The following is a 25,910-nucleotide window of genomic DNA, read 5'->3' on the forward strand; positions in this document are numbered from 1 at the left end:
GCTGGCTGTTGACCGGTAGGAGAGTGAGGTAAGGCTAGCTTCTAGTAATGGTAACGTTACTCACAACAGTACAGTCATGCTAAGACATATGGACACACGTTTGAAAGAAGCTTGAATGAATTATATTCATAGAACACTTGAGGCAGTAGATTCATGCACACATTCAAATAGAGAAAAATAAATCTGCTGAAACTATCAACGCTTGACATTGGTGATGATCCTCGTATACATGTACATACAACATAGAATTAAACACAAATCATATAAGCATCAATTTCTTTGAAATCTGTAAAAATAACCTTTACCCACTAGGGGATCTAATAATGCATGATCGGAAATCCCTCCAAGTATATACACAATGCAGACATACAGAAATTTGAAGTACCACTTGTTAAGGCCTTTATAATCATGCAGATTCCTATTGAAAGACAACATTTTTGGAATGACAAATAAAGATCTCCTTGTAGATGAATGGTAATGATTAGGTGGTGCCCCTAGCAGTAGGCACATGCTGGTTGTTACTTTTGAACAATCATCATAATTTACATGGATTCTTAAAAAGGATTTCTACATTTAGATTAAATTTTGGACGGATTGCAGACAAAAATGTTCATATGCACAAATCTCATATTTGTAGATCGAGTCCTCAAGCAGCAGCTCCCTCTTGAGGTTTTGCCCATAACAACAGCTTTATCTGAAGGCTTTTAGTATCTTATTGCTTTTTTGCCTTTTTATGACTTCTCTTTCTACTGTCTCAGAAATATTTCACATAGCTAGCATTAACATCAGATCTTTACACATTGCAGAAATAAAGGTCCTGATTCAAGTACTTTCCACATATTGCCAAAGCACATCATCAAAGGCCAGGTAACAACATCTAACAAAAAGTATAATAATACAAACTTTTAACCTTTGGCATACTCTTTGGTGTACTTTGTTATGTATTGTTTTTGATGCTACAACTGTTACAGAACCCTTATCATACAGAGTTACAAAGGTTGACTTATCTTAGTTCAGCAACTAATATCATTTCCCTTGTTTGTGTTGATATACTAAGGAAAACAAATGACAGATGTTCAATTGTATAACGGGGAGGGGCTATCTTAATACAATAGGTTCTAAAGAAATACAGCAGCACTTGCTTAATGTAATGCCCTTAAAAGTGAAAATTCTTACATGTATTTGGAAGCACATACATTTCAAAGTTGTAAAATGAAATAAAATGCATGCTGTTTGTAGAAAAGTATTGACAATGTAAAAACCTCACAGACTGAAGAATCTAGGAATGCTCTAGAGTCTAGACACAGTTCACATTGCCAATGTACATGTACCATTACAAAATTTAGAGATGGTTCAGAACCTTCATCAAGACATAGACACACTCAGACTCTGAGATGTGGATGATGAGCTCAAAGTAGGTGAGCTGGTACTGTCTCTCCTCTCCTCCTTCCCATCTTCTTCTTTCTCATCATCATCATCCTCATCATCTGACCCTTTCCTGTCTTCATCATCTGATAGACTAAGAGGAGACCCAGCAGGGGCATACCTGTCACCTTCAGTATGTCCATTTTCTGTCCTTGCTTCTGAAATGTGTTCTACAGCTTTGGGGATAGTGTCTGTATCATCCAGGCCATCCCCTGTGGACTGTTTATTCAAAATGTTTTCATACTCCCTACTGACGTCCTCAGGACCAAATGTGTCACTCCCCATGGTAGATGCTGGTTTGTCGTCTAGTGTGTCCTCATAAGGCCTGGGGCGGAAAGTGTAGCGGGTGTCTGGGGCCTTGGAATCATCCGTAATGCCCAAGTCTTCTCGAAGGATGTCAATCATTTGCCGCATACGAGTCTAGGAAAGGGAAAGTTGTGTATCACAATTTATAGACATAAGACGGCAAAATTTTGTCAAGCAAACAAATTTAACTGTGCCAGCTAGTATATTCTAGAATTTTGGAATATGCTCTTCAGCAATACATGAGTTTTCATCACTTTTGCACATACACCACCACTCCTTATACAATCATTCCAGTCACTTAATTACCTCATTCAACTCCCCTTGTCTCTTCTGGACATGGTTGTCAAACACTTGCACCAGGACCCTGTATTGGAATAATGGACATCAGTAAATGTCTTTCAATTTCCTGCTACCCTTGTTTTTTGTTTCATAGCAAAATCAAAACATACTCATCCTTATTTGTTCAGCTACACTTTAGAACAAATGTCATGAATAAAGCAAGCTTGACAAGTCTAATGAAATTCAAGTCAATGTATTAAACATGGTTTCCTCACTTGTTGGTAAAGATGCCCCTAGCCAGGATGTCATTTGTCACATCTGTCACAAACTCCAGGTACTTCAGCTCCTCCTCCCTAGGAAAAACATAATGGGAAAAAGGCAATGATTTTATAACAGATGTACAAAAGCTCCTGATCCTACAAAGTCAACTGTTTCAGCCCAAGCTCCATGTCTACATGCCAAGAACATTCTTGAATGATGCAGGCAAAGACAAATACAATGTAAATCCTGACATGGCAGTCTGCAGTTCTTTTTTGTCCTACGTACAACAAGCTGGTAAGTAGTACAAAACTTAGATTTCTCAATTCAAGCAGCCATGCCTGTATTATTCCACTCTCAAAAGGGACTACTCTGTGGCAGAAGGGTAGCCTTAGAACTAACTCAGCTACCGGTGGCAGACAGAATATTATACAGTAGAATCCGCTTAACTGCACACCCCATTTGCCAGCGTATTTGGTGCAATTATCCGGCTGGTGCAATTATGCGAAATGCCCGGTAGTACACTGTATCATACAGGAGGTGAATAGTTTATAAACCTCGATGTGCTGTATGAACTTGTTTGCACGCATTTAGATGTTAGAAAGCTTTCGTTATACAGGTACAGTGCGGTAACACCGTAGATTCCACCTCTTGTTAGGGCCACGTTTATGTATTAAAACAGTAAATTTCAAATTCTCAGGAAAGACGTCTCAGGACACAGTGAGTGAAATCACTAAGCGCCAGCAGCAGTATGTGAATATAGCGCTGCCGCGAACCTAAAACCGCCGACAACACCCCATGTCATCCTTAACGCGAAATCAAATCCCCGCGAACTTAAATACATTCACAGTGATACGACAGTGTACAGGTAGAGACTAATCTTTATTGAGTACAGCATGCTATCTGCCAAAACGCAATACCGCCTTTGGCAGGCGTGCGTCTCTTTATGATGACGACACGCCCTGTGACCCGCCCAGGACCTCCCATATGATCGCTATCAACGTGATTATCAATGGAGACCACCTTCCTTTGTAAGTGAAAACAATTTTAGACATATTGGCGGTATTGTGCCTGTACATAGGCACTTATCGGCTGATTTGTACCGCGTTTGCCGATTTTAGCGCACCTTTTCAGTTAACTTGTCGAGGATTTTTGAAAGATTTTGGTGCAGTTATCCGGCATTGGTGACCATGCGCGGTGCAGATACGCGGAGTCACTAACAATGCAGTGAATGGGACCCGGTTGGGGATTTTGGGATTCGGTGCAGTTAAATGGAATGTGCGTTTATCCGAGGTGCAATTAAGTGGCTTCTACTGTACTATAGGTTACTTTGCCAAAACTGAAATGGTATGTGCAAAAAACAGACTTACTCTGCCTCTATCTGTTTCATAGTCTGGGACTTGGTCCTATTCTTTGTGCTGTGAAGATGAACAAAAGAAAAATAGTGAAACATCAATGACAAGGACTGGAAGTTCACAGTGGAATAGTGCACAAATTATGAACTCTACAAGCACCTACATTACCCCCAGACACCAGATACACTTTCATGGTGCCTTAAAGTGTACTCTACAACTTAGGCTTGAACTACAACTTGCACAACAGACTGCATTTTCTTTTACACATGTATGCAAAATGCCATTATCACCAACAAAAAATCATTTGTGTCCCTTGAGTTATCACAGAGCTGCTCCATGCAAGCTGATCGTATGGTTTCATCAAGGTACCACGTAAATCCCTGGAGAGGTCTGTGAGTATCTCCACATACATGAGCATGAACCCACCACCCACCTGTACATGGACCTGTTAGTGTCAGACATCCTCCTCTCAGCTGGCTGAGGTGCAGCACTCCAGGAATCCTCCTTCACTGTGAGCTTCTCCATTCTCCTGGGGTAAAGGATTCAGTCAGTATACCAATCGACCACATTCAACTTTCATTTTTCCAAACAGGAATTTTATCATTACAGGCCAAATATTCACCAATCAGCAGTAAGTTCCCATGCTGAAGTAATATGTTTAAGTTGTTATCCTTTTGTCAAAGCTCCACTGTTCACTTTATCTTCATTACAAACTATGGTAGCTCTCTTTTATAGCTCTCTTTTAGCCGGTGCAATGGCCTAGTGGGTAAAGTGTTCACCTTGCATACAGTAGGTTGTGAGTTTGATCCCCAGCCGAGTCATACCAAAGACTTTAAAAAATGGTATGGTAGTTAAACACACACCACTACCAATGGACTAGCCCCCTGTTGTAGTGCGGCCCAAGGGCTACTGAAATGGAGATGGGCACTGCCCAATACACCGTTTGGGGGGGGGGGAGGACTTAAACTTTAACTCTCTTTTAGCTGTAACGTACTTAGCCTGTTGTTCCACCCATCTAGCATGGTCAACATCCTTCTCAATGTCCAGTGGAGGCACACGGCTCTCCTCCTCCTGTCTGCGGGCCCGTGGGGCAGGTTGTGGTGGGACGTCTGTGTAGCTCATCTCACTCATGTTCATCTCACTTGCCACACTTTGTCTCCTAATGTTGGAAAATAGCAACACAAGTTGATACATTCAAAGACTTCTTGTCCTCCAGGATGCTTGTCCTCCAGGATATTTTCCAGAAGATCAAGATTAGTTGCAGACAGATCCTAGTAAAAAAAGTAATATCCTTCACCTTAAACCCAAAGGAACCTTAAACCAAATACATGCTTGGGACAACAATATACATATCAATAAAAGGTAACAAAATACAAAATAACAAAACATGTTAGTACATTTTAAAGATTTATCAGGAATTTGAAGGGTTAGTTCTGCCATGAGAAGTTTAAGTTTCAAAATAGACTGTCATCTGGAAATATATGTTAGAGACCTCTACTCACCCATCATTATCAGCAGGTTTTGGAGCCTTTTTCCTGCGAGGTGGGTTGTAGCACTTAGACTGGGCCAGTCGAGACTGGACCCCCGTACGGTTCAGGGTCCTTGGCGTGAACGGCCTGTCCGGGCTTTGGAACTTGTGCGCTCGAGTGTTCAGAATGTCGCCATCTGGCGTGTTGCGGGGTAGCTGGACGACTTTTGATGGGTCCATGTTTGTTCTATGAGTTGCCATGGGGACGCTGCTTGTTCTACTCCGTGCACTCCTCACGCTGTAGGCTGACCTAGGGCGGGGCGGGGGAGGGGATGCCACCTCCTGGGCAATGTATGTAGACGTCTCCAGGTCGTCAGGGTACTGGGCAAGTGAAAGAAATTGGTATTGTAAATGTTGAAATGTTAGTGGTCTTATTTTCATGGTATTTGTGGTGAACTCTCCACCACAAATATGCATTTTTGACGTATTACTACTACACTACAGAATTGTTTCAACTGTGCACTTAAAACATCGCGAAATCCCCCACTCCCCTTCTACCGCAAAATAAAGTCCACACAAAACTTAAAGAATTTGCAGTATTAGCTATATAGTGAAGGTAAGCACTGTGGAGAAAAACGTTTCTGAGCATGCATGGCTTTAGTTTCATGATTCCTAAAGTGACAAGAATATGATGACAGAAGAGTAATCATATCAAACTTTAACTACTGTCAATGCATTTAAGTTAGCAGTTGTTTAATGTTTGCTGTTTTTGCAATAACCTTTTCATCATGAATTTAAAACCACCACAAAAATGCTTGTTCTGTCTTCTGCCCACCTACCACCTGGTTTCAACTGCGAACTAAAAACCACCCTGAATGCTCCATTTTCTCCCTACTGCAAAATAAAACCACAGCAAACTTAAAGGCATTTACAGCATCCCTTCATGACAATAAAGCAACATTCATGTACAAGCTTCAGTACATTTTGTGAACTTCAGAAAGCTGGCAAGACTATTCCATGTACTCCTGTGACTGACTTTCCCTCCACAACCCCCTACCTGTGGCTGAGCAGACCGCGGTCTCCTGGGCCGAGGCTGGAGGGGAATGTTAGATGGGACGATGTTGGGGTTGCGGTAGTGGCTGGGAGAACGATGCTTGTCCTCCAGGATATTTTCCAGAAGGTCAAGATCAGTAGCAGACAGATCCTAGTAAAAAAAGGAATATCCTTCACCTTAAACCATAAGGAACCTTAAACCAAATGCATGCTTGGGACAAGATTACACTATAAGAAAAATACTCATTGTAATACACTAACTTGTTATGTTCTATATATTCACCAAAGAGCAATATTAGTTATAATCAGTATGTCAGTGGAAACAAATACAGAACTAGCCCTTTAAGTAATTTAAGGTATTAGTAAAGACTGTTACTACATCAAGGACAAAACTTGGGGCAATACAAAAGTTCCATGTACACATGAAAGTCATATACCAGAACTTCTTTTTGAAGATTTACCTTTAACCCTCATAATGCCATGGCCAATTAGAGCTGGGCTTTGTGATTTGTCCATGGCATAGGGAGGCTAATCTTGGTGTGATAAAGACCAAAGAAAATGACAAACAAACTGGTCTAACCTGTAAATAAGTGATCTCGGTAACCTGCAAATTACCTGGATAAATCACCCTGGTTACAGTGGCATGACAGAAGTATGTTGACATCAAACCTGTTCGCCTAATGAACGAGTGCATACTTTACGTGTTATGACAATGGGTGTATGCCTTCATGGGTGTGTTAGTCAGGTGTAAACTTTACCTGTTCTGGGTGCTGGGCCTTCATGGGTGTGTTAGTCAGGTGTAACCCTTACCTGTTCTCAGTGCTGGGCCTTCATGGGTGTGTTAGTCAGGTTTAAAAGTTACCTGTTCTGGGTGCTGGGCCTTCATGGGTGTGTTAGGTCGTGAGCTCATCCTGGAGGCACTGCGGGCAGACTTCAGCTCCTTCTGGAACTTCTTCATCTCCTTCTCCAGCATGAGGCGTCGCTGCTGGTCCCGATCTGAGTACAGCGTGGATTGACTCATTACTGACAAGTGACTGTCATCTTAACAAATATGGAGCAGGACATGGACAAGCACAAAGCAAATCCTTAAAACTTAGCCGGGTTTCCAAGACTGTTTTTTGGTAGCTTACAAACTAAGCATGGGTCCACTGACCTTGTTTTAGCTTGTACGCATGTACAGTATCAATATACAAATGTAAAATTGAACAGCTACAGAATATTCAAAAATACAGAAGTATGTCCATTGAATGATACAACAGAACATAAAAATGACATCTGACAATGTGACATCCTCTTGTTTTCATCATTGTAACCAAAGGCATCAGACTTACATTTGACACTTTTAACCATAGAGGCAGGCGGCCTATTGTCAATGGCAGCTGGAATAAAAAAACATGCTTTGTCAAATTTTCAAACATTTCAGTGTCAAGGGAAAGTGCAAATGCTATCATTAATAATTAATGAAATTAACAGCTAGTCAATGTACATGAAAATATTGTAATGGCTATCAACTATCAATGATAGACGGGTACAAAAAATACACTTTCAAGTTCTCCAGGACAGAACTGCTGGTGAGTGACTCTGACTGCAACTGTTTTTCTTTTATTATCGGTACCACTGACTAACAGGCAGTAACAGTGTTAGTTGTACCGGTATATGGGTGATTTTCTCACTTACGTCTGGCAGAAGACAGTTTCTTGTAGTGAACACTCAGGTGGTCCTGGATCATGTACTGCTCTGTGATCTTGTTGGTTGAAGGAGCAAAGGCTATAAACATAAACAAAACACACAAGTCAAAACCACACTTCCCCTGAAGTATTTGAGACACCAGTAGGGCCTTGTTTATATAAGTCTCCTTACTTTATCATCCAAGCTGTTGATGTCTTTGTGATATGGGTAACTACTACAGCAATATGCCTCTGTTGGCAGTTACCGTAATGGTATACTGAATTATTCATGAAGGGCAATTTGCAAATGATTGCTCTTTTAACCACTGCAGAAATAATTTTATGTCACTTCAACTAGGTACTTCAATTTGCCAACAGCCTAGACATTGTACTTGTACTAGTTGTAGGATGAAAAACTGTGGAGACCACAATAGTGAGATGCTACGGACATGACAGATGAAACACAAATATAGTGATACCATATAATTCATGAATATGATGTCACCGGCAGATGTCAAAGTGCAGAGTACTACTCGTGAAGTGTAGTCTGATCATAATAGATCCTAATGATAATAATAGTACATTGTATGTACATAATTCTATACATATACTGCATGTGAAAACATTGATGGAATCTGTTAAGGGTGTTGGATAAATGCCTGTAGGTGTATAACAGCACTCTATGGAGCAGTAATGATGATCAAAATTTATTCTGTTCAAATGTTATGCATTGTTTTCTTTTATTCTAGCTACACAAATCAAATCTTTTTTTCTGTTGCATGTGTTGAATCCATAGACTATGACACACAGAGTTGAAGTGAGCAATATACCAAGTAATAATGCTTGCCATGCTTTCCTACCATTCTGTGGATGAAACAATATAATGTAACTCCTACACTACGTACCAACTCAGTTTAACTTTTTTGCCATGCAGTGGGTTTATCTAAATACCTACATCCTAGCAAACTTGTTACACTGTAACAAGTTTGCTATTACCTGGTACTAGCATTTTTACTGTAACTTACAGTAAAAATGCTAGTACCAGGTAATAGTACTAATACACTCAAAACACTCAGAATACTCAAAACAAGCTTGGTACAAATTACAATGCAACACCAAACCTTTCCAGTTTCTAACTAGTGTCACACCATGCAGTGGCAAAATGCAAGGGAGGATGAGTGTACTACATGTAGGACTGATTAATAACATGGCAGCAAATCAAATTTCTAGTGAAGAGCATATGTACAAGACACTAATATATGATAAACATCAAACAGGTCTCTAGACTTTGATTTGAATCAGCAAGCCGAAACCTTGGCGTTCATCTGTGGTATGAACATAATGGCAACAACTGCATTTGATTGAAAACACAGTCTATGTTATCGTATGGATGTATGAAGTTGTAAAGGCATAGCCAAACAAGCAGAGTCACACAATCTGATAGCTAGAAGCTACTAAGGAGGTTCTCCTTGCTGGAAGTCAGCTACCGTTAATGTTCTACAACAGAAGCAATGATTGGTCTGAAGCAGGGTGACAATCAGCTGTGTTGTACAAGCCACACAAGTCAGCGCAGGAGGAGTTAGGGCATGGGATCTACGTTACAAGCCAGTCTTCATGCTTACGACTGCTTTTCAGGACAAGGTGACCCTTGAAAGGCGATGCCATGACACCTGGGGGGGCCGGGCTCCCTGGGAGGACAGCAACCAGCAGACATGGTGAAATTGGCACAGTTAGCATATAACAACATGTCACCACACTACAACAAGCCAATAGAGATACTGGACAATGTTGTCAACAATCACAATGACTGAGGGTATGCATTGCAAAAATCTTCCTAGATCCTGTGCATCATTCTGATATTGTAAACCAAAATTGATTTGGACATGTTTACTAGTACAATGTATGTGTATGCCCACATCCACAGCAACCAAGCACACAATCTTTCTCCTGGTATTTGAATATCCAGTTACAAATAAGGCCATGTTGATTTGATCACATGGATGACATCCTCTGGGAATGCCAAAACTGATGCAAGCGTGGGAAGAAAAAAAAAGTTTGTGAAGAAAAAAAAGTTTGGCAAAAAAAAAATGTTGCCTTCATTCAGTTCATTATGAAATATACTAGTATGTAATCCAGAAGATTAAACAAAACACACAGAGAGTGGTAAAGTGATCGAAAACGAAGAATCTAGTTAGATTCTTCATTTTCGTTTCTTCACATCTTCTTCTGGGTCCCCCGAAAGTGCGAAATGGAACGAAATGGAACGAAATGGAACGAAATGGAACGACCTAAAACATATGTAACATTATGAAATGAAATACCAGTAGATAGCGAAATATAAGTAACGTTGTAACATTCACAGTGGACCGGAACGGGAAGCAAATACATAATATAACGCGTTTTATTTCTTGAATCTATTTGATAATAGTAAATACAACGTTTTTGTCGCGTTTGTGTGGCTAGATTCTTCCCTGAAAATGGGAGCGCCACGTGCAAAAAGATCCACCGCTGTTCCTTTGTGTTTACCAACGATCTGCAAATGAACTGCTGAAAATAACAGGGAAAACCAGCAAACGGAACTGAGTATCGAAGTAAGGACTAGATTATCCAGAAGTTGGTGGTAACATTGCATCTCATAATTCAACAAGAGGGCATGAGGCAAGCGTAATTTTGTCATTTATACAGCGTGTTTGCATGTTGCAAATGGAGCCCCGCAAGCAAATGAACCGCCAATGCGAATGCCAGCGCATCGGAACTGTGCACGTGGGCGTGCTACCGACAGGTTGAATCAAATGCTGACTTCCAAGTTTTGTTTACAGACAGTTTTAGTAGCAGTACGTAGCATATGCATATACCCGCAACACCGATTTTTATACAACCAATTGTTCGGCTGGTCGGCTGTCGGAGAATGGACCCCTCCGCTAATGATATATGCAAATGTAGCTCTGCGCTACGTCACCAATGTAAAATTTCACACTCCATTCAACCACGGACGTGGACTGAGAACTACCTTTGGAGACATTTCTGCTTCCTTGTTCACGACAAAACAAAGGGAGGGTGTGAACGAGCAGGACATGTATTTCACAGTTCACACAACACGCAAACACGCTGTATAAATATTGAAATTACGCTTGCCTCATGCCCTCTTTGTGAATTACGAGATACAATGTTATCATCAACTTCTGTATAATCTAGTCCTTACTTCAATACTCAGTTCCGTTTGCTGGTTTTCCCTGCTATTTGCAGCAGTTCATTTGAAGATAGTTGGTAAAATCAAGGAAGAGCGGCCGAGCTCTTTGCACGCGGCGCTCCCATTTTCAGGGAAGAATCTAGCCACACAAACGCGGCAAAAACGTTGTACGTAATATTATCAAATAGATTCAAGAAATAAAACACGTTATATTATGTATTTCCTTCCTGTTCCGGTCTACTGTGAATGTTACAACGTTCCTTACATTTCGCTGTCTACTGGTATTTCATTTCATAATGTTACATATGTTTTAGGTCGTTCCATTTCGTTCCATTTCGTTCCATTTCGTTCCATTTCGTTCCATTTCGTTCCATTTCGCACTTTCGGGGGACCGCTTCTTCTTTGACTTTGGAATTGATTTTGGCATTTTATGACATCAATATCGTTTTTGAATATCTTTTTGCAATTCACTGCACATATCTGATCATTTTGCTGCTGCTTTGTACAATTTTACAGTAACGTTATGGTCAAAATCTTTCATTTTTCTTAAATGGACGAAAATGAATGTGCGCGCAGATGTCATCCATATACTGAAGTACTCATACTGGTGATCAAATCAACATGACCTAAAATAAAGCAAGGAGGTTGAAAAGTATTCTCCAAGCAGAGGCTTCGATCGAGAGGGGTAGTTTTGTCCGGGATTTTAACCCGTTAAAATCCCGGACAAAACTACCCCTCTCGATCGAAGCCTCTGCTTGGAGAATAGTTGAAAAGGGATTTAACCTCCTTGGATAGAGCGATGACAAACATGGAAATTGTCGACAAAAATATTGAAAAGCACTGTGGTCAAAATTGACCAGATTAATACAGCAGTTGATATGCCAAGAGTGCTATATCAAACTGGTAAGGTTTGTTGGAAGTGTCTCAATATGAGACATCTTGTTCAAAGCAGTCGTTACAGCTGATTTGCCTGTCTGAAAACTGGGAGACGTATTGCATAGACTTTAAGTATGTTGTTGCTGTTGCTGTTGCTGTAGACGTCCCTGATTAACGTCTATTTTTCCGCTAGAGGTTATCTCAAGATAGGTCTCTGCTAGATGATTTTGACACGTCAAGTTTCTATATCAAAATTCTTTTGACTGTATAATTTCGTAGCTCTAGACTACACAAATAATCACATGGGTTGAGCAACTTACCTCGACTTTTGGGCCTCCCCGCCATGCTTCTACCGTGTACTCAGTACTTGGGAGCATAAAATGTATACCTTTATGAATAAACACTTTACATTCTACCGCAAAATTAGACCACTGAATCTGAGTCTGCTTTTATGAATCTGACAAGCCGCCATTTTGACCAGAATCTTCTCAATGGTGGGTGATTTCATTGGTGCTTGGGGGTGACATAATTCAGGTCAAACATAAACGGAAGAAAAAGATCGTATTCTTTGAACAATTGGACAACTTCAACGTGTCTGAAATCTTTTACGATAGATTATCAAAATACATGATGCTGAAGTTCACTCAGATAATAAGAAACACTATCAAAGTAAAACCATGGGTGAGAAGATGGTTCATTCCAAAAATGTTATTTAGATCAGGTGACTGTGGTACTGTCCTGTGATTGGTGTTGCTACCCAAGCCTGGGATCACTTACCTGGTCAGGCCACGCCCACGCCCCCTGGCGATGTGAGGACACCTGAGCTGGGGTAGCTGACCGCAAGGCTAAGTTGGGAGAAGTCACTAACGGGCGGAGGGCTCTAACTTTTGGTGCGCTGCTATTCCGACACGGGAATTTTTTTTAGTTTGAACCCGAAACCACTGACAGGTGAGTTACTGTGTCTTGTGACACCTGTATGATTAAGGGGGTGTTTTGACATATAGTGAAGCATATTGATGACACATGACGGCCCTACAACATGCTGCTATGTTAGACCAAGGAGGTTATATAGACACGGCGTTTTGTTTCCCCCAATACACCTCTTACAAGTTATACATAACAGTTGCTAACGTTAACTTCAGCTCCCTTTAATAGCCTGTCCAATACATATGGTCACGATTGAATAGTTGCCTTGCGCAGTACCAAGGAGGTTCTTCCTAGAATACTAAAAAAGATTGTTACAGCTTTGTTAACTGAATGGCAGCCTTTAACAACCGCGTAAACTGTTTTTCCATGCCGTTCGTGCCTGTACTAAACTGTCCGCTTGAATATTTCATAGACCATTGTGAAATTGGTCTTGAATATTTCATAGACCATAGTGCCGTATCAAACAATATGGTCGTGGTGACTGTTACAAGACAGCAAGTAAAATTAACCCCTGTAATAGTCACCACGGCTACAAACAACCAAGAAAGTCCTACTTCTGTGTGGTGACTTGGAAATGTTATATCCTTTTTTATCATTCAAAGTCCAGATCATGCTACCATTGTCCTAGCCATGAAGTCTGTTCAGTTTAATAGTTTCATGGATATCATATGTTATTTGTTGAGGGCAATGCGTCAGAAAGTCTGCGTGGGTGAGAAATATTAAAGGGTATTTCATAAGTACACAATCTCTAATGATTGACTGCCGAAGGACTTCATCTTTTTGACCTTTTGCTGCATTGTGGTTTTTGGTGTGTCTCTGTTAGCTCTCTAATCGGCTGCCACTCCTGGGCAAACATGCTGTCATACCTGCTATACGGGTGGTAACAATGGGACCAGCCATGCACAACACTTCACTTTTATCCAGCTGTAGTTCACATTCATGGTGCAGATATTTGTCAGTGCCAGGTTACAGGACAAGTCAACACCTAGATGGCAGCAAAGGAGAACTTGAATAGCTACAGAGTCAGTGGCTTATGATAAAACATACAAGGTAGTTTCAATAACATGTAAGCGAAATGTTTCTAAATTGCTTAGCACATAAATATAGGAAGGCATAAAAACTGCAACTTTATCAAATACAATGTATTTCAAGTTAAAACATCTGCAATCTGCTTAATCTTCCAACATTGTTTTGAGTATTCTCTGATCTCTGAATGTAGTTATCCCTAAGTAACTTTTACTGGCAATAATGTCCTGGCATAGCCTGAGTGTCATCAAGTTTAGTTCCAGGCTATACCTTTTCAAAAGGCAGAGCCTGGAACTTAACAGGATGACTCTCAGGCTAGTCCTGGCACACACCCATCCTAAATATGAGTCTGTATATTTGTTCAGTGTGATACATGGGTGCACATTGGGAATGAGAGAGATATAAGGGGTTATGCAGAAAGTAGTGATCCTAAGTGGCTCATACTCAGTGGCTGACAATAATAAAATTACAATAGCCACCAAGAGTTAAACACCTAGAGAGACATTAGCCTCGTATCTGAACCAAGCGTAACACAGCACCAAGAGACCACGTCTAGCGATATAATAGACGTTAAACAAGGACAACAACAACAACAAAAAATTAGGGCTGGTTACTGTTCAACGACTTAAAGTACAACTGGAGATCTGTAAGACTTTAAGTCAGTCCATCTCAACAATTTCTCTTTGGATTTTATTAGGTTGTTAGAAATGAAGGCAAAAGTTGTAGCCCTCCTGTGCTTCCTCAACCTGTGCTGGTTGCTGATTGGTGGAGGTGTGTTCAGTGCGTTGGAGTGGCAGCATGAGTCTGCCGAGAGGGTGAGCTTCGAGGACACCCGCAGCCGCCTGCTGCAGAACTACTCCTGTCTGACTGAAGAGGAGGTCACCAACTTCATCAGGGTGAGTGAGCTATCATCTCCAAGCAGATCTGCTTTTGCCCTTTGGATACGGTCTTTACCACCAATAGATGTCCCTGAAGATTAGGTGAGCTACAGTCTAGTAAGCTTTCACATGTGGTTTTTGTGAGGCTGCAAATGGAAGTTATGTGTCTGTCAGCCCTATGTATCTTCCAGTAATGGACCAAATGCTGTAGCCTCTAACCCAGGCTAGAAATTGGCCAGGTGAAAAGATAACATGCCAGAGGAGTTAGCTGGACTGGGAGTACAGTTTACGACCTTGCCAAGTAGAGTCTACAAATGCTGGGGAAAGAAATGAGAGGGTTTATAAGGGCAAAGGCTGATGAAACTCAACAACAGTTATAGGATAGTCATTACTTCATAAGCTACATGTGTGCTTATCTGGTAACTTTGATGCAAATTGTCTTATTTCTGTTCAGGAATGCTAAAATGCTTTTTTTTTCATTCTTAGGCAATAGTGACAGCAACCAATGCAGGTCTGACTCTGGACAATTCCACTGCTTCTGACACCAGTAACTGGGACTTTGGGAACTCAGTCTTCTTCTCTTCTACAGTAATCTCAACTATAGGTAATACATATATTCATTTCTTTTAATCTTGTGCATTAGCAGGTACATGTAGCTGGGTTATAGCAATAACTGAAGTCTATCAGGAATAGACATGTATTTTGGTACAAATGTTGAGAGCACATTAGGATGCTGCAATGTTTTAGCTGAGACAACAGGAAGATGGCTAAGACTGTCCACAGGTGGTCCTATGACAGGGCCACTCCACATCTGATTATGTATCAGGAGATAGACCCCTGTCTATCTAGAGCAGTTCTGACCAGGCAATCATTGAGTGCACATCTCATCTTTGCTTCCCTATACTATAGTGGCTAACCTAGTAACACAAATCTCTAATGCTGATATCATCTTATCCTACAGGTTATGGCCACATCTCCCCCTCTACTTATGGAGGACAGGCCTTTCTGGTCCCGTATGCCTTAATTGGCATCCCTCTGTGTGGACTGATGTTGAACGGTATTGGAGAGAACATAGGGAACTTCATCACAAAGAAGAAAGAACAGTATAAGGTAGGCTATTAATGTTGGCTGTAACAGTGATAATTGTCAAAGTGAGTTACTTGTAAATTTTCTAAATATCAACTAAATCAAATTTTCAGCTAAAGCCTTTGTCAGTGGAACAACAGCCTCCCGAAATGCAACAAAACCAGAGGACCAAACAAACCAGGAAAAATATTTGCTCATGAAAGTATTTTTCGAATTTTGTCAATGGTCTCTTAGAGGTCCAGCAATGCTCCTAGAATTGCATTGATTGTAGAAGCCATGTCTCATTTTCTATTACAAAGAAGTCCCAAGCACAGCAAAAGGAACCCTTTCTCATAACTGTCTACATCCACTCATGTGATATTTTATCAAGTGCTGTCTCTCTTGTTTTGCCTAGAAACGCTGGTCCAAGAAAGTAAGTGACAGAACAGCTGAAGTGCTGGTGATGCTGATCCTCTTCCTCCTGTTTCTGGTGTTCTTGGTTCTCATCCCTTCTGCCATTTTCCTGGCACTGGAGGGCTGGTCGTACCACATCAGCATCTACTACTCATTCGTCACCCTCACCACCATTGGGTTTGGTGACTACGTACCAGGTGAGGGATTTTGTATTATACATTCTCCTTTGTGAATCTTTGTAACTCTAGTGATGATATGGACACTGTTTGTTATTTCAAAGAAACTTCACATTAACAAAAATTCGCCAACCAACAAACCAATGAGACAAGTCATCTACATCCATAAAAAAGATTCCTTTCTTAAAGATATAATGCTACTAATCAGCTAATGTTGACAGTACCTGCTTTTTACAACTTTGCGATCATGTATTGATTGTGCATATTACAGGTCAAAATTCAGCTCAACGTGTGGTGTATCGCCTGGCCATCTTATGCTGGTTCATGATTGGTCTATCATGGATGGCTGTGATCCTAAACCAAGTCTCCACCTTCCTGACCGACATTGGTGTGAAGGCTCAGACTGCCCGGGAGGAGAGGAAGAAGAAGAAGGAAGGTGATGTGGGTGAGGAGGGAGAGGAAAACAAGGCTGCTGAGGATGAGGAAAACTGGGGATCAACCAAGTCAGCAAAACAGTCGAACGTTGAACTAAGAAATATGACCCCAATTGAATCATGAAATGCCTACATGGGCACAGATGTTGGGATAAGAGAGTGTACATGAGAGTGTAACATGATCCTGCTGGAAAATGTTAGAAGAGCAGATTTTTAAAACATCTTAACTCAGGATGTAGCACATAAAATGTGCTGTCTGGAGAGACAGGCAATATTGTTTAAGATTGTTTCCTTGAATAGCAGAATATTAAAAATATTAAAAGTTAAGACTATAAAATAAACATACTGTATGTGCTGTTAAAGAGTCATTTTATTGTTAGGATATTGTTTTCTAATCACTCAGAAAGGTTGTTTGTTTGATGTGAGAATCATAATTGATCTTTTGATAATGAAGTAAATTGACATATGATACTGTCAACTGGTAATCGTGCAGTAATGATGGACATCACATGGCCTGTCACAGCACTTAATTCACCTGAACACATTAGCCTTAAGGAGCAGGCAGGTACAACTGTTTGCTAATGTACTCTACAGGCTGTTTTTATAGTAACATTTTATTTGTGTCTATAGCAATACTTTTAGTTATATAAAATTGTGGACATTGGTCTTAGATTAAGACCACAAAGACATGGTCATATTTTGGCTGTATTAAAAGAAAAAGAATAAAATATTTGTCCCAAATCTTCCATTGTCTTTTCACTTATCATTTGGGTTTCTTAAGCTTCTTGGTTTTAGCTTTTCTCTTGGTCTTGTCTGTTTTCTTGCCATCCTGAACCACTGACATGTTCCCCCACAGTTCGTCTTCATCCTCATCTGTAATGTTACTTGATTCCAACTTTCTCTTCTGTTTCTTTGTAGTCTCTGTCTCTTCCTGTGTTTAACATGAAAATAATCATACATTGAATAAGTCATATTGCACAAGCACGGTACCCAATTCACATCTGAAGTTGATTTGATTCTTTTAAAAACACCTGATCTAAAGGCCACTTCATTTTTATGTTCACTGTAAATGAGGATATTGGTCTGGGATAGCATTATCTTCAGTACATTATGCAATACAATATAGGTCTAGAACAATATGTATTAGAGCAAGCTTAAACAGCAATGGCAAATATGTAATACATTTTCACCCTGCTAGAGGGCACTGTACAGTGCAGAAAATGGATGCCTAGTTATGCTTTACAAAAATGAAATCATCCCCAGTTTAGAACAGTTTCAGTTTGCCCTACCTGTGTGAAGTCTGCACTGCTGAAGAGAAGGCAGTTTAACTTGGACTTCAGGTAAACCTGGGGAAGAAACAATACTTTCTTTTAGTTTTACAAACTTGCAGGTGCAGTTTTGGACAATCACAGCAAAAGCTTCATACATGTAATTCATAGAAATGGCAACAAAAGACAGACAAAAAAGATTTGCCTTTATTTGGCTTCTGAGATCCTAAAGCATTCCTCCTATGACATTGAGTTTGTGTTACTTCTCTCACCTTATGTAGCATCTCCTTGGTGTTGATGTCGTGGATCCTAAGGAAGCGGTCCAGCCCACAGGAGGCTACCATGGGGAGGGTGGGGTGGCACTGGAGGCTGCGGATGGCTCCTGCAAACCCCTTGAATGCTTTCTGCACTTTACCTGTGATGATAACGTGCAGGATAAGCATCAATTGAAATTCTATCATGCTACTAATCTTGTATATTCAAATATCTTGAGCATTCAATGCTTACCCTTGGTTTATCTTGATGAACATACATTAATGTCATTGATTGAATTACATTTTAACAATACTTGTAAAACCTTCTCAAACACACCCTTGAAAATGTATTATGACGGAATCTCTATAAAGGAACCTCTATAATTAGAAGACATGCTTCAGTTCCTTTCTAGAGACACATTATAAATTCTTATGGTGTGAATGTAATGAGTACACATACCCATTCTCAGGTCCACCATAACCATACTGCCTTGGCTGTCTCCCACAATAACTGACCTGCAGGGCAAAAACAACAGTTGAAGTCATCACAATATCTCATGATGTACCACACACTAAGAATTATGATCCATATTAAACACCGGTTTAGTATTAGCAACAAATTAATCTTTTCAAAGTAGCATATTGATAAGATGTTCTCAAGTTCAAGAATATGAAGGAAACTTTCCACTGTAACCATTCTGGACTTACTGGCAGTCTGGTGTGACAGACAAGGCTGTGAGGGCGTACTCCCCCAGCTCCACATTCAGTACAGGCCTGCGCTTGGGAGTGGCAGGGTCATACACTCGTACCTGGAGTCAGGAAATAAGAGCTATCACTTGTACATAGAAAATACAACATGGAGAGCTGGGAGTGAAGATGATGCTGAATACAGTATTGAATTCTTTTCTTGTCATACCCATCCAAGAAAACACACAGTTCAATGCAAAATGTCCTAGAAGTTGAGAAAATTGGGCGTTTCCAAATATACAATTGTAAGAACATTGATTCCAAAATCCAGGTACTGTATATGGATTTTAGACAGCGGTGCATACAGCGGGTCGGTCATAAATAGAATGAAACATTTCCACACTCACCTGCCTATGACCTGTACATGTGACAAGTTTCTGTTCTGACAAAAACTGGAGGTCAGTGACCCACACAGGAACTCTCAAGTCCAGGAAGTCATTTCGCACCTGTAGGAGAAAAATGAAAGTCAATGTTTATATGACAATCTTGACAAATATGACAAATTTGAAATCCTCCTTTTAAGAAAATTTTTATCACCCACTGTATCACTGCTACTTCAAATTGGTACTTGTGATTTTCCAATTGCCCCTTTTAAAAACCAAATACAGTTTGCTGTTCTATATACCGTAAATCAAGACAATAAAGGGTGATCAAAGTAGTGCTATTGTATCACATTAATCAAAGTCCATAAAGAAATCAGCATTCAGTCTCACAGTTGCTCATATCCCCTCATTCCATGCAGTAATTGTGTCAAAATGAGTGTTTCTTTAAGACATACATACATTTTTGGCCTTAAAGATGGGTTTTTCTGGCTCCTGGATGTCCCATAGCTTCAGCTCGTTCTCCTTCCCTCCCGTGGCCACCTGGTGAGGCAGGGCGTGGTTCTGTCTCATCCGACACACGTCCTTCCCTACATCCATATCAACCTGGGGACAAACCACAACACAGTTTGTACACCTGCCTCAAGGCTTTTTATCTGCTGTCCTCATTGGTTGTTGGATAGAAAATGGAAGGACAACTTCCAAATGTACATAGGAGAATGTGTACAACTATTCAAGATTACTCTGAAAACAGACGGAGAAAATTAATGGCTATCACACTGATATAATATTGATCTAACGATAGGTTTGATCTTTCCCTGCAAATAGATCTTACGTTCCATTCCATTCCATTTGATCTGATAATAGATCTACATCTAGAACAAACAAATCAATATGATTGTGCTTCGTATCAACAAACCACGCATTTTGTATGCGAAGATGTAGATGGGACAAACAACTTAACGGTACCTTTTCTCCTTCATCTTTCCACACTCTGAGTAACCCTGACTCCACACATGTAACAAGAGATCTGGAAGCAAAAAGCGTCAACTGTAAGTTAAACTTCTTGGTGTTTATGCTTTATTACAACACAAATCTTTGCAGAAGTCCCAACACCAGTAGTGGTGAGAATTGCAAACTTTCAAACCTTTCTGAGAATTCAAGACCATTTTTTATTGGACATATGGACATCTATATAATAGATTGAAAAAACAATGATATGGCTTTCAAAGACCTACAATATTGTCAGACTTACCCCTGGTATTTTGCCAGTCCTGTGAACCTGCCGTCCCCTCCCGCACAGTTGGCACAGTCCGTGAATTCCCCCTGCTCTGCATCAAAGGTTTTGACAAGTCCGTTCTTCAAGCCTATACAAACCTGCGTGTGAGGCAAAGAAGAAAATCAAAAATGTTCATTTACATCATAAGACATACATGTACATAAATACGTCATGTAGTACGTAGCAATATTTTCTACAAAACTTCAGCCGAGTTACTCTACATGGAATTGCATCCCATCCAATGTGAGCAGTGAGCACTACCATCAACCCTCCTCTACCCAAGTGTAATAGGTAAACATAACCTGGAGCACAATGCACTCCTTCATCTAAGGTTTCCAAACATTTCATAATTGGCTTATCCAGTACAAGCATAAGTTCCAAAAGATGCTGTGCATCATTCCTCCACTGACTTAGGCCTTGCATGAATAGTTTAGTGCTACCATTGCTAGTACTATTAGTGCTGTCCGATTCTCTTCCTATACAATCCCTGTTTCTCGTCCAGCTGTGGCAACTGTTGCGGGGCTTCTCTTGCTTGCAGTTTCCTTACTACTACAGGCTAAAAGTTAAAAGACTGCATGCCAGAGAAGCCCTGTAACAGTTAGTTGCCAATGTTTCATCCTACCTGGCTTTCCTGTTGATTCCCCCAGCACATGGCACAGATCTCTTCCTCCCTGGACAGACTTGCAACATTCTGGAAATTTGTAGCTTTTTTCTGGGCAAGGTTTACACCTAAGATGCATACACAAAAGAAAAGTCAATTAACTGAAAGAAGCACAACTTAGCTACATCTCCTTGCCTTATCATCAAAATATGATGTTCCCAAATGAACCAAGGACATAAATTTATATAGTTTTAGATATCCAGTTGAAGGAAACACGTATGCAGTAATTTTCCAGTGCTGTTGACAGTGAAAAAACAAAAGGCAAGTCATTAATTCATAGCATGTTTAAAGGGTTAGACAGCAGTAATTCAGTCACTGAGATACGGTGTGCTCACTATATATGCAATCATATCACCTGCAGAGACCGGTGCAGGCAAGTTCCCCTTGCCCCCCTCCCTACTTGGCAAAAACTGACGTTTATACCGCATGCGACCTTCATATAGATAAATTCCCAATACCTACACAATCTCAGTAGTGCTACAAGTGCGTGACACTATGCTTTGTTGCCTCAGATTGACATACAAACCTTTAAATACACCCGTCGCGGCACCGACGAACACATGTTGCATGGAGGCAGCCATTTTCCTCCTAACCCGGTGGACGATGGGAAGGTTTCGGGGTGTGACCGTGAGCCTTTCACCTCATTTTCACACACGCGGGTTGACTTGTGGATTCATAACTAACGGAGAAAATAACTCTTTGTTTTTTACGATATACCATATCTTTATCAAACGTTAAACACGTTATTTGTAGAGGAGAAGTCACTGAAATACTTTAATAACCTGTAAACTGCGCCCTCTTGCAGAATTACTATAAATTGCATGATGTGGTTTTTGTATCAGGGTTTGAAACATGAATACAGTATTCAATCTTCCTGGTTTCTTTAAAGTTCTTCCAACAAAGGTCGACATTGTTTAGGTTCTGAACCAGTTACTTGAAGCGACTGACTTCCAATCATTAAAATCTAAAGCTTGGGACAAGTGGAAGGAAATTTAATTGGGAGTCACAAACGGCTGACTGCACTTAGTCTGCCCTTTCCACAGCTTAAAATACAATTGTATAGGGGAAGTTCGCTGTGTATGATAGAAACTAGTGAACAAAGAAAATACTTTTCGAAAGAAAAAAACTTTATTTACACAATGTATATACCAAAGGAAAAATGCCTCAAATATGAGGCTAACGTTAATTATGGATCTAAATAAAACTCAAACTCAATTTCATATCATTCATCATAATCGTATATTATACTATACTGTTCAAGTCAACTAATGTTTCAACCAGAAGTAAAAAAGATTGCCAAGATTGCAACTTGAAGTTGAACCAGATTACTTGTGCTATGCAGAACACGTGTTTGAAACAATGCTGTTTTAGTGACAGTAGACAGACATTGATGACATACATGTATAAGTGGTGTCAATGAATTACCTAACGTTATTACAATAATTTGTATAAGTTGATCAGATACACATACAAGACCAGAAGGAGCTTCTAACGTGTTAGAATCTACATGATTGAAGCAAAAAGATACAAATGCTGCACTATTACAGTCTTCATTGTATACTTCTAAACTCCACACGAACAAGGTTTGGTATTGTTACAAAAATTGTCACTTCATACCTCACACTACATACAAACCAGTATAACTACACAGTATACATGTAACTACACAGAAATAGCCATGTGAGGCAGCTGTGATATTACTACATAGAAGCCCAGTCTGTGGTTATGTGTGTCTGAATCTGAGGTTAAACTGGTGCAAGCGTTTGAGCCACTGTGTCCAGTAATGCTCTGTGAGTGCAGGAGGCAGCAGGTGGGCGTGACCTTTGTCCCCACTGCCATAGGCGATCACCAGCAGGGCCTTCTCCACCTGAGGGAGGGAGACAAAAGTTAACCTTTAACATGCATGGAAATGTGACCCTAGCATAACTCTGTACTTCTAAATTGTACATGGTTTGCAAACAGTATATCTTGGTTTTCATTATAAAATAGACAAAGGATGCCTTAGAAATACATAGATGTTCAACTGAGTGCTCTTTTCAACTTGGTGCTCTTTCCTTGTCAACTTAAACTTGATAAATTCTTTGATAATCTTTCCACAGCTTCTCTTAATTTTTCAGTTGATGTTCTTCATCACCTCTAGTTTATCTCTCTAGACAAGCACATTACTTTTCCAGCTGCCACGTACCTGAAAGCCATAATTGTCATCATAGTTCAGAGCACCCGTGTAGGCTGCCACCTGCAGAGGGATGTCATAACACTGCTTCAGGGTGGGCTTCAGACGCTTGGAGGTTTTCCAGTCAACTAGGCACCACTGGCCCCTATACAGAAAAGACAACAGTTTAAAAATGAATTACGTATCTTTAAATGCAAACTAGATTTCAAGACCTTTTATACATGTACTATTGAATGTACAATGATCTTTCAAAATAGTTTTTGCAGCTACTCTTGCATTCTGAATTGTTCATGTGCCAGAACAAAGATGGAGGTGATAAGGACAATTGAATTGTTGGCAAGTTTAGGATGATCATAATAACCCATTGGCTGTTACAAAACAAATTCAGATCAACATGTTCTCACCTATATTTGGCAACACAGTCCAGAATGCCTCCATACTGCAGCTCTGGGTGTTTAACAACACTCTCTACAACACAGACATCCGAGATGTCAGCTAAGACATGCTGGATGCTGGCCCAGTGGCCCTGGTTCTCCTCAGGGATGGTTAGGTCTCTCTCAGGAGTTCCTGTTAGAAGTTCATCAATAGCTGTGTGTATGGTCTGGCCCTCCCTAAAAGTGTCTACATGGGAGTAAACAAATACCATTGTTAAAAACAAAAATGACTGATTGAGAAGATTTCAAAAGGAGTATGGCAACAGTTTTAAGTGAATTCCCCAAAACATTTATCTGTTGTGTCAAGAAATTTTTCTTTATTGTTATGTTTAAATGTACATATAAATGTCACCCTGAAACAATCATCAGATCTGTGATGTAAACAAATATGCACATACATAAACAGTTTCCTACACTGAAAGTGTCACCCATTAGGAAAATATATCTAACCTTCCTGCAGTTTCTTGAAGCCTTCTTCCCCCAGCTCACTAATCATTCGTGCTTTCCATCTCTCCAGGACAAGCACACTCTCAGGAGGCATGGTCTTCCTTAATATGGACCCTACACTGGGCATGCCCAGATCTGGGACACTGTTCCCAGTCTCCATGTCGATCCGTCTGTCTGGCTTGACTGTCATGGGAGTGTCCTGTACAGGAGGCTCCTGTTGGGCTACAACACTTGTCATTGGGAACTGCGGAAAGGACACAGCTGCACTACCTTGTACAGACAGTGTACGATTAGGAGCCATTTTTGATGACTCTCGTTGTTCTGGACAGCTATCGTCCTGTCCATCACTGCTGCTCACTTCTGCAGAATTTGTTGTCATGCTATCATTTCCCCCAGCTTTTTTGCTTTTTCTCTTCACTCTTTGTGACTTGTTGGTCTTTTGCTTCATAGCAAGCATATACCGTAAGTCAGGAGGCAGGCCCAGTTTAGCAGGTGGTATTTCTGTTATATCACCTTCAAGAGTGGAGGCTGACTGTTGTGAAAGGCCTTTACCTTCTTCTGTATCATTGTTGTCTTTTTTTAGCTGGTTTTTCTTTTGCTTCTTTTTCTTGGGCACTACTGGACCAAACACAGCATCTAGGATAATCTTTTCTCGCTGCATATCTGTGATAGTCCCATGTTGATCGCCTGGAACTGTTTTATCATTAATAGATTGCTTTGTGTGGAATAGAGCTCTCTGAGACTTTTCAAGGATGTTGCAAACAGGAAGAATCAATGCACACCTAGCAGGTGTTTGGAGACACTGCGCTACAGTCTTGGATGTCCAGGAGAACATGGCGAATAGTAGTCAGCCACCGGCAGCTATTTACCTGAAAAAGAAATCATAACAATCTTTCATTTCAAACAGACATTGTGGCTATTTACCTAGTTGGAGAAAGGTAACAGTATCACCTGTCAGGGTAGCAGTTGACCAGCATTGGCAGTTACCTTTTTATAGGCTCACAGTTAACGTTACAAATGGATAAACACATGTCTGACGCTTTCTGTTTAATAGGGGGCGGGGCTGCAAGTTATGTCACTTTTCTCCAGCAAAAATGCACTTGATGAAAATCCCCAATGATGATGGGGTGTGGGGTATGTGCACACAGTGGGGAAGAAATCAATGTCAAATTCCTTTCATAAATTTTTAGTACAGCTTATTAAAGACAGTTGAGAAATCAGTAACGTTCATGATGCTGATGCTATTTTTAATGATAACACGTTACCTTCTGGAGAAATGGTGCTATCCCATCTGTGCTCTTGCTACATCATCAGATTCACGGTCAACTACATAGTAACGTGCAATAGCAAAATACCTTACAAATGGGCCCACAATCGATAAATTAATGAACAGCAGAAAAGCAGACCAACTTCTTCCCGCCACTGGAGGTCAAGGTGCACCAGGTCAACGTTCCCATGATGCAGCATCCCGGGGTCAGGAGGTCACGGACCAGAAAAGTGAAACACAAAACCTGAACTCAGTCACGAGCT

At 40.5% G+C, this 25,910-nt stretch overlaps 4 protein-coding genes across 11 annotated transcripts; 1 reads left to right on the top strand and 3 right to left on the bottom strand.

The window, feature by feature from the left end:
- Positions 1-99: 99 nt before the first annotated feature.
- On the bottom strand, positions 100-12,376 carry LOC136433525 (spermatogenesis-associated protein 7-like). Of its 6 annotated transcripts, none has more exons than XM_066425825.1 (13): positions 12,198-12,376; positions 9,434-9,499; positions 7,822-7,911; positions 7,476-7,523; positions 7,007-7,140; positions 6,149-6,295; positions 5,126-5,472; positions 4,618-4,782; positions 4,069-4,152; positions 3,639-3,686; positions 2,286-2,363; positions 2,038-2,095; positions 100-1,845 (listed from the first exon to the last, which is right to left on the bottom strand). In XM_066425825.1, exons 1-13 carry the CDS (start codon positions 12,220-12,222, stop codon positions 1,366-1,368), a joined length of 1,770 nt encoding a protein of 589 aa, XP_066281922.1. In that variant the 5' UTR covers positions 12,223-12,376; the 3' UTR covers positions 100-1,365. The 6 variants fall into 6 exon arrangements, with proteins under 6 accessions (XP_066281922.1, XP_066281920.1, XP_066281923.1 ...); XM_066425823.1 differs by having other exon boundaries at positions 4,057-4,152; XM_066425826.1 differs by lacking the exon at positions 9,434-9,499 and having other exon boundaries at positions 4,057-4,152; positions 12,198-12,375.
- A 306-nt stretch (positions 12,377-12,682) lies between these two features.
- LOC136433533 (potassium channel subfamily K member 2-like) lies at positions 12,683-17,538 on the top strand. Its single transcript, XM_066425843.1, has 6 exons — positions 12,683-12,825; positions 14,528-14,726; positions 15,195-15,312; positions 15,670-15,818; positions 16,189-16,384; positions 16,635-17,538. The coding sequence occupies exons 2-6, from the start codon at positions 14,538-14,540 to the stop codon at positions 16,919-16,921; spliced, it is 939 nt and encodes a 312-aa protein (XP_066281940.1). The 5' UTR covers positions 12,683-12,825; positions 14,528-14,537; the 3' UTR covers positions 16,922-17,538.
- On the bottom strand, positions 17,150-21,983 carry LOC136433532 (WD repeat-containing protein 74-like). The gene is made up of 11 exons (XM_066425842.1): positions 21,853-21,983; positions 21,288-21,394; positions 20,642-20,763; positions 20,356-20,416; positions 19,849-19,992; positions 19,414-19,512; positions 19,028-19,128; positions 18,780-18,835; positions 18,338-18,480; positions 18,087-18,143; positions 17,150-17,728 (listed from the first exon to the last, which is right to left on the bottom strand). The coding sequence occupies exons 1-11, from the start codon at positions 21,905-21,907 to the stop codon at positions 17,561-17,563; spliced, it is 1,113 nt and encodes a 370-aa protein (XP_066281939.1). The 5' UTR covers positions 21,908-21,983; the 3' UTR covers positions 17,150-17,560.
- Positions 21,984-22,303: 320 nt separating this feature from the next.
- On the bottom strand, positions 22,304-25,904 carry LOC136433530 (uncharacterized). 3 transcript variants are annotated; one of them, XM_066425836.1, is made up of 5 exons: positions 25,791-25,904; positions 24,384-25,249; positions 23,904-24,120; positions 23,512-23,644; positions 22,304-23,193 (listed from the first exon to the last, which is right to left on the bottom strand). In XM_066425836.1, exons 2-5 carry the CDS (start codon positions 25,213-25,215, stop codon positions 23,050-23,052), a joined length of 1,326 nt encoding a protein of 441 aa, XP_066281933.1. In that variant the 5' UTR covers positions 25,216-25,249; positions 25,791-25,904; the 3' UTR covers positions 22,304-23,049. The 3 variants fall into 3 exon arrangements, with proteins under 3 accessions (XP_066281933.1, XP_066281932.1, XP_066281931.1); XM_066425835.1 differs by having other exon boundaries at positions 25,736-25,821; XM_066425834.1 differs by having other exon boundaries at positions 25,646-25,812.
- Between the last annotated feature and the right edge of the window lie 6 nt (positions 25,905-25,910).

Source organism: Branchiostoma lanceolatum, chromosome 4, assembly GCF_035083965.1.
Source record: "Branchiostoma lanceolatum isolate klBraLanc5 chromosome 4, klBraLanc5.hap2, whole genome shotgun sequence".
NCBI classification, from domain to species: Eukaryota; Metazoa; Chordata; class Leptocardii; order Amphioxiformes; family Branchiostomatidae; genus Branchiostoma; species Branchiostoma lanceolatum.

What these genes read in the sequence shown, in the direction of transcription:
- LOC136433525 (XM_066425823.1), bottom strand. Translation starts at nt 12,222, where the DNA reads ATGGCGGGGAGGCCCAAAAGTCGAG. An exon ending in AAACCTGCTGATAATGATGG is followed by an intron (nt 4,783 to 5,125) that starts GTGAGTAGAGGT and finishes TTCCAACATTAG; the next exon opens with GAGACAAAGTGTGGCAAGTG. An exon ending in ATGAAACAGATAGAGGCAGA is followed by an intron (nt 2,364 to 3,638) that starts GTAAGTCTGTTT and finishes TGTTTTTCCTAG; the next exon opens with GGAGGAGGAGCTGAAGTACC.
- LOC136433533 (XM_066425843.1), top strand. Translation starts at nt 14,538, where the DNA reads ATGAAGGCAAAAGTTGTAGCCCTCCTGTGCTTCCTCAACCTGTGCTGG. An exon ending in AGGTCACCAACTTCATCAGG is followed by an intron (nt 14,727 to 15,194) that starts GTGAGTGAGCTA and finishes TTTCATTCTTAG; the next exon opens with GCAATAGTGACAGCAACCAA. An exon ending in GTTTGGTGACTACGTACCAG is followed by an intron (nt 16,385 to 16,634) that starts GTGAGGGATTTT and finishes TGCATATTACAG; the next exon opens with GTCAAAATTCAGCTCAACGT.
- LOC136433532 (XM_066425842.1), bottom strand. Translation starts at nt 21,907, where the DNA reads ATGGCTGCCTCCATGCAACATGTGTTCGTCGGTGCCGCGACGGGTGTA. An exon ending in GGAAAGATGAAGGAGAAAAG is followed by an intron (nt 19,993 to 20,355) that starts GTACCGTTAAGT and finishes GTTTGTCCCCAG; the next exon opens with GTTGATATGGATGTAGGGAA. An exon ending in GCAGTGCAGACTTCACACAG is followed by an intron (nt 17,729 to 18,086) that starts GTAGGGCAAACT and finishes TGTTAAACACAG; the next exon opens with GAAGAGACAGAGACTACAAA.
- LOC136433530 (XM_066425836.1), bottom strand. Translation starts at nt 25,215, where the DNA reads ATGTTCTCCTGGACATCCAAGACTGTAGCGCAGTGTCTCCAAACACCT. An exon ending in CTTCAAGAAACTGCAGGAAG is followed by an intron (nt 24,121 to 24,383) that starts GTTAGATATATT and finishes ACTCCCATGTAG; the next exon opens with ACACTTTTAGGGAGGGCCAG. An exon ending in GACTGTGTTGCCAAATATAG is followed by an intron (nt 23,645 to 23,903) that starts GTGAGAACATGT and finishes TTTTCTGTATAG; the next exon opens with GGGCCAGTGGTGCCTAGTTG.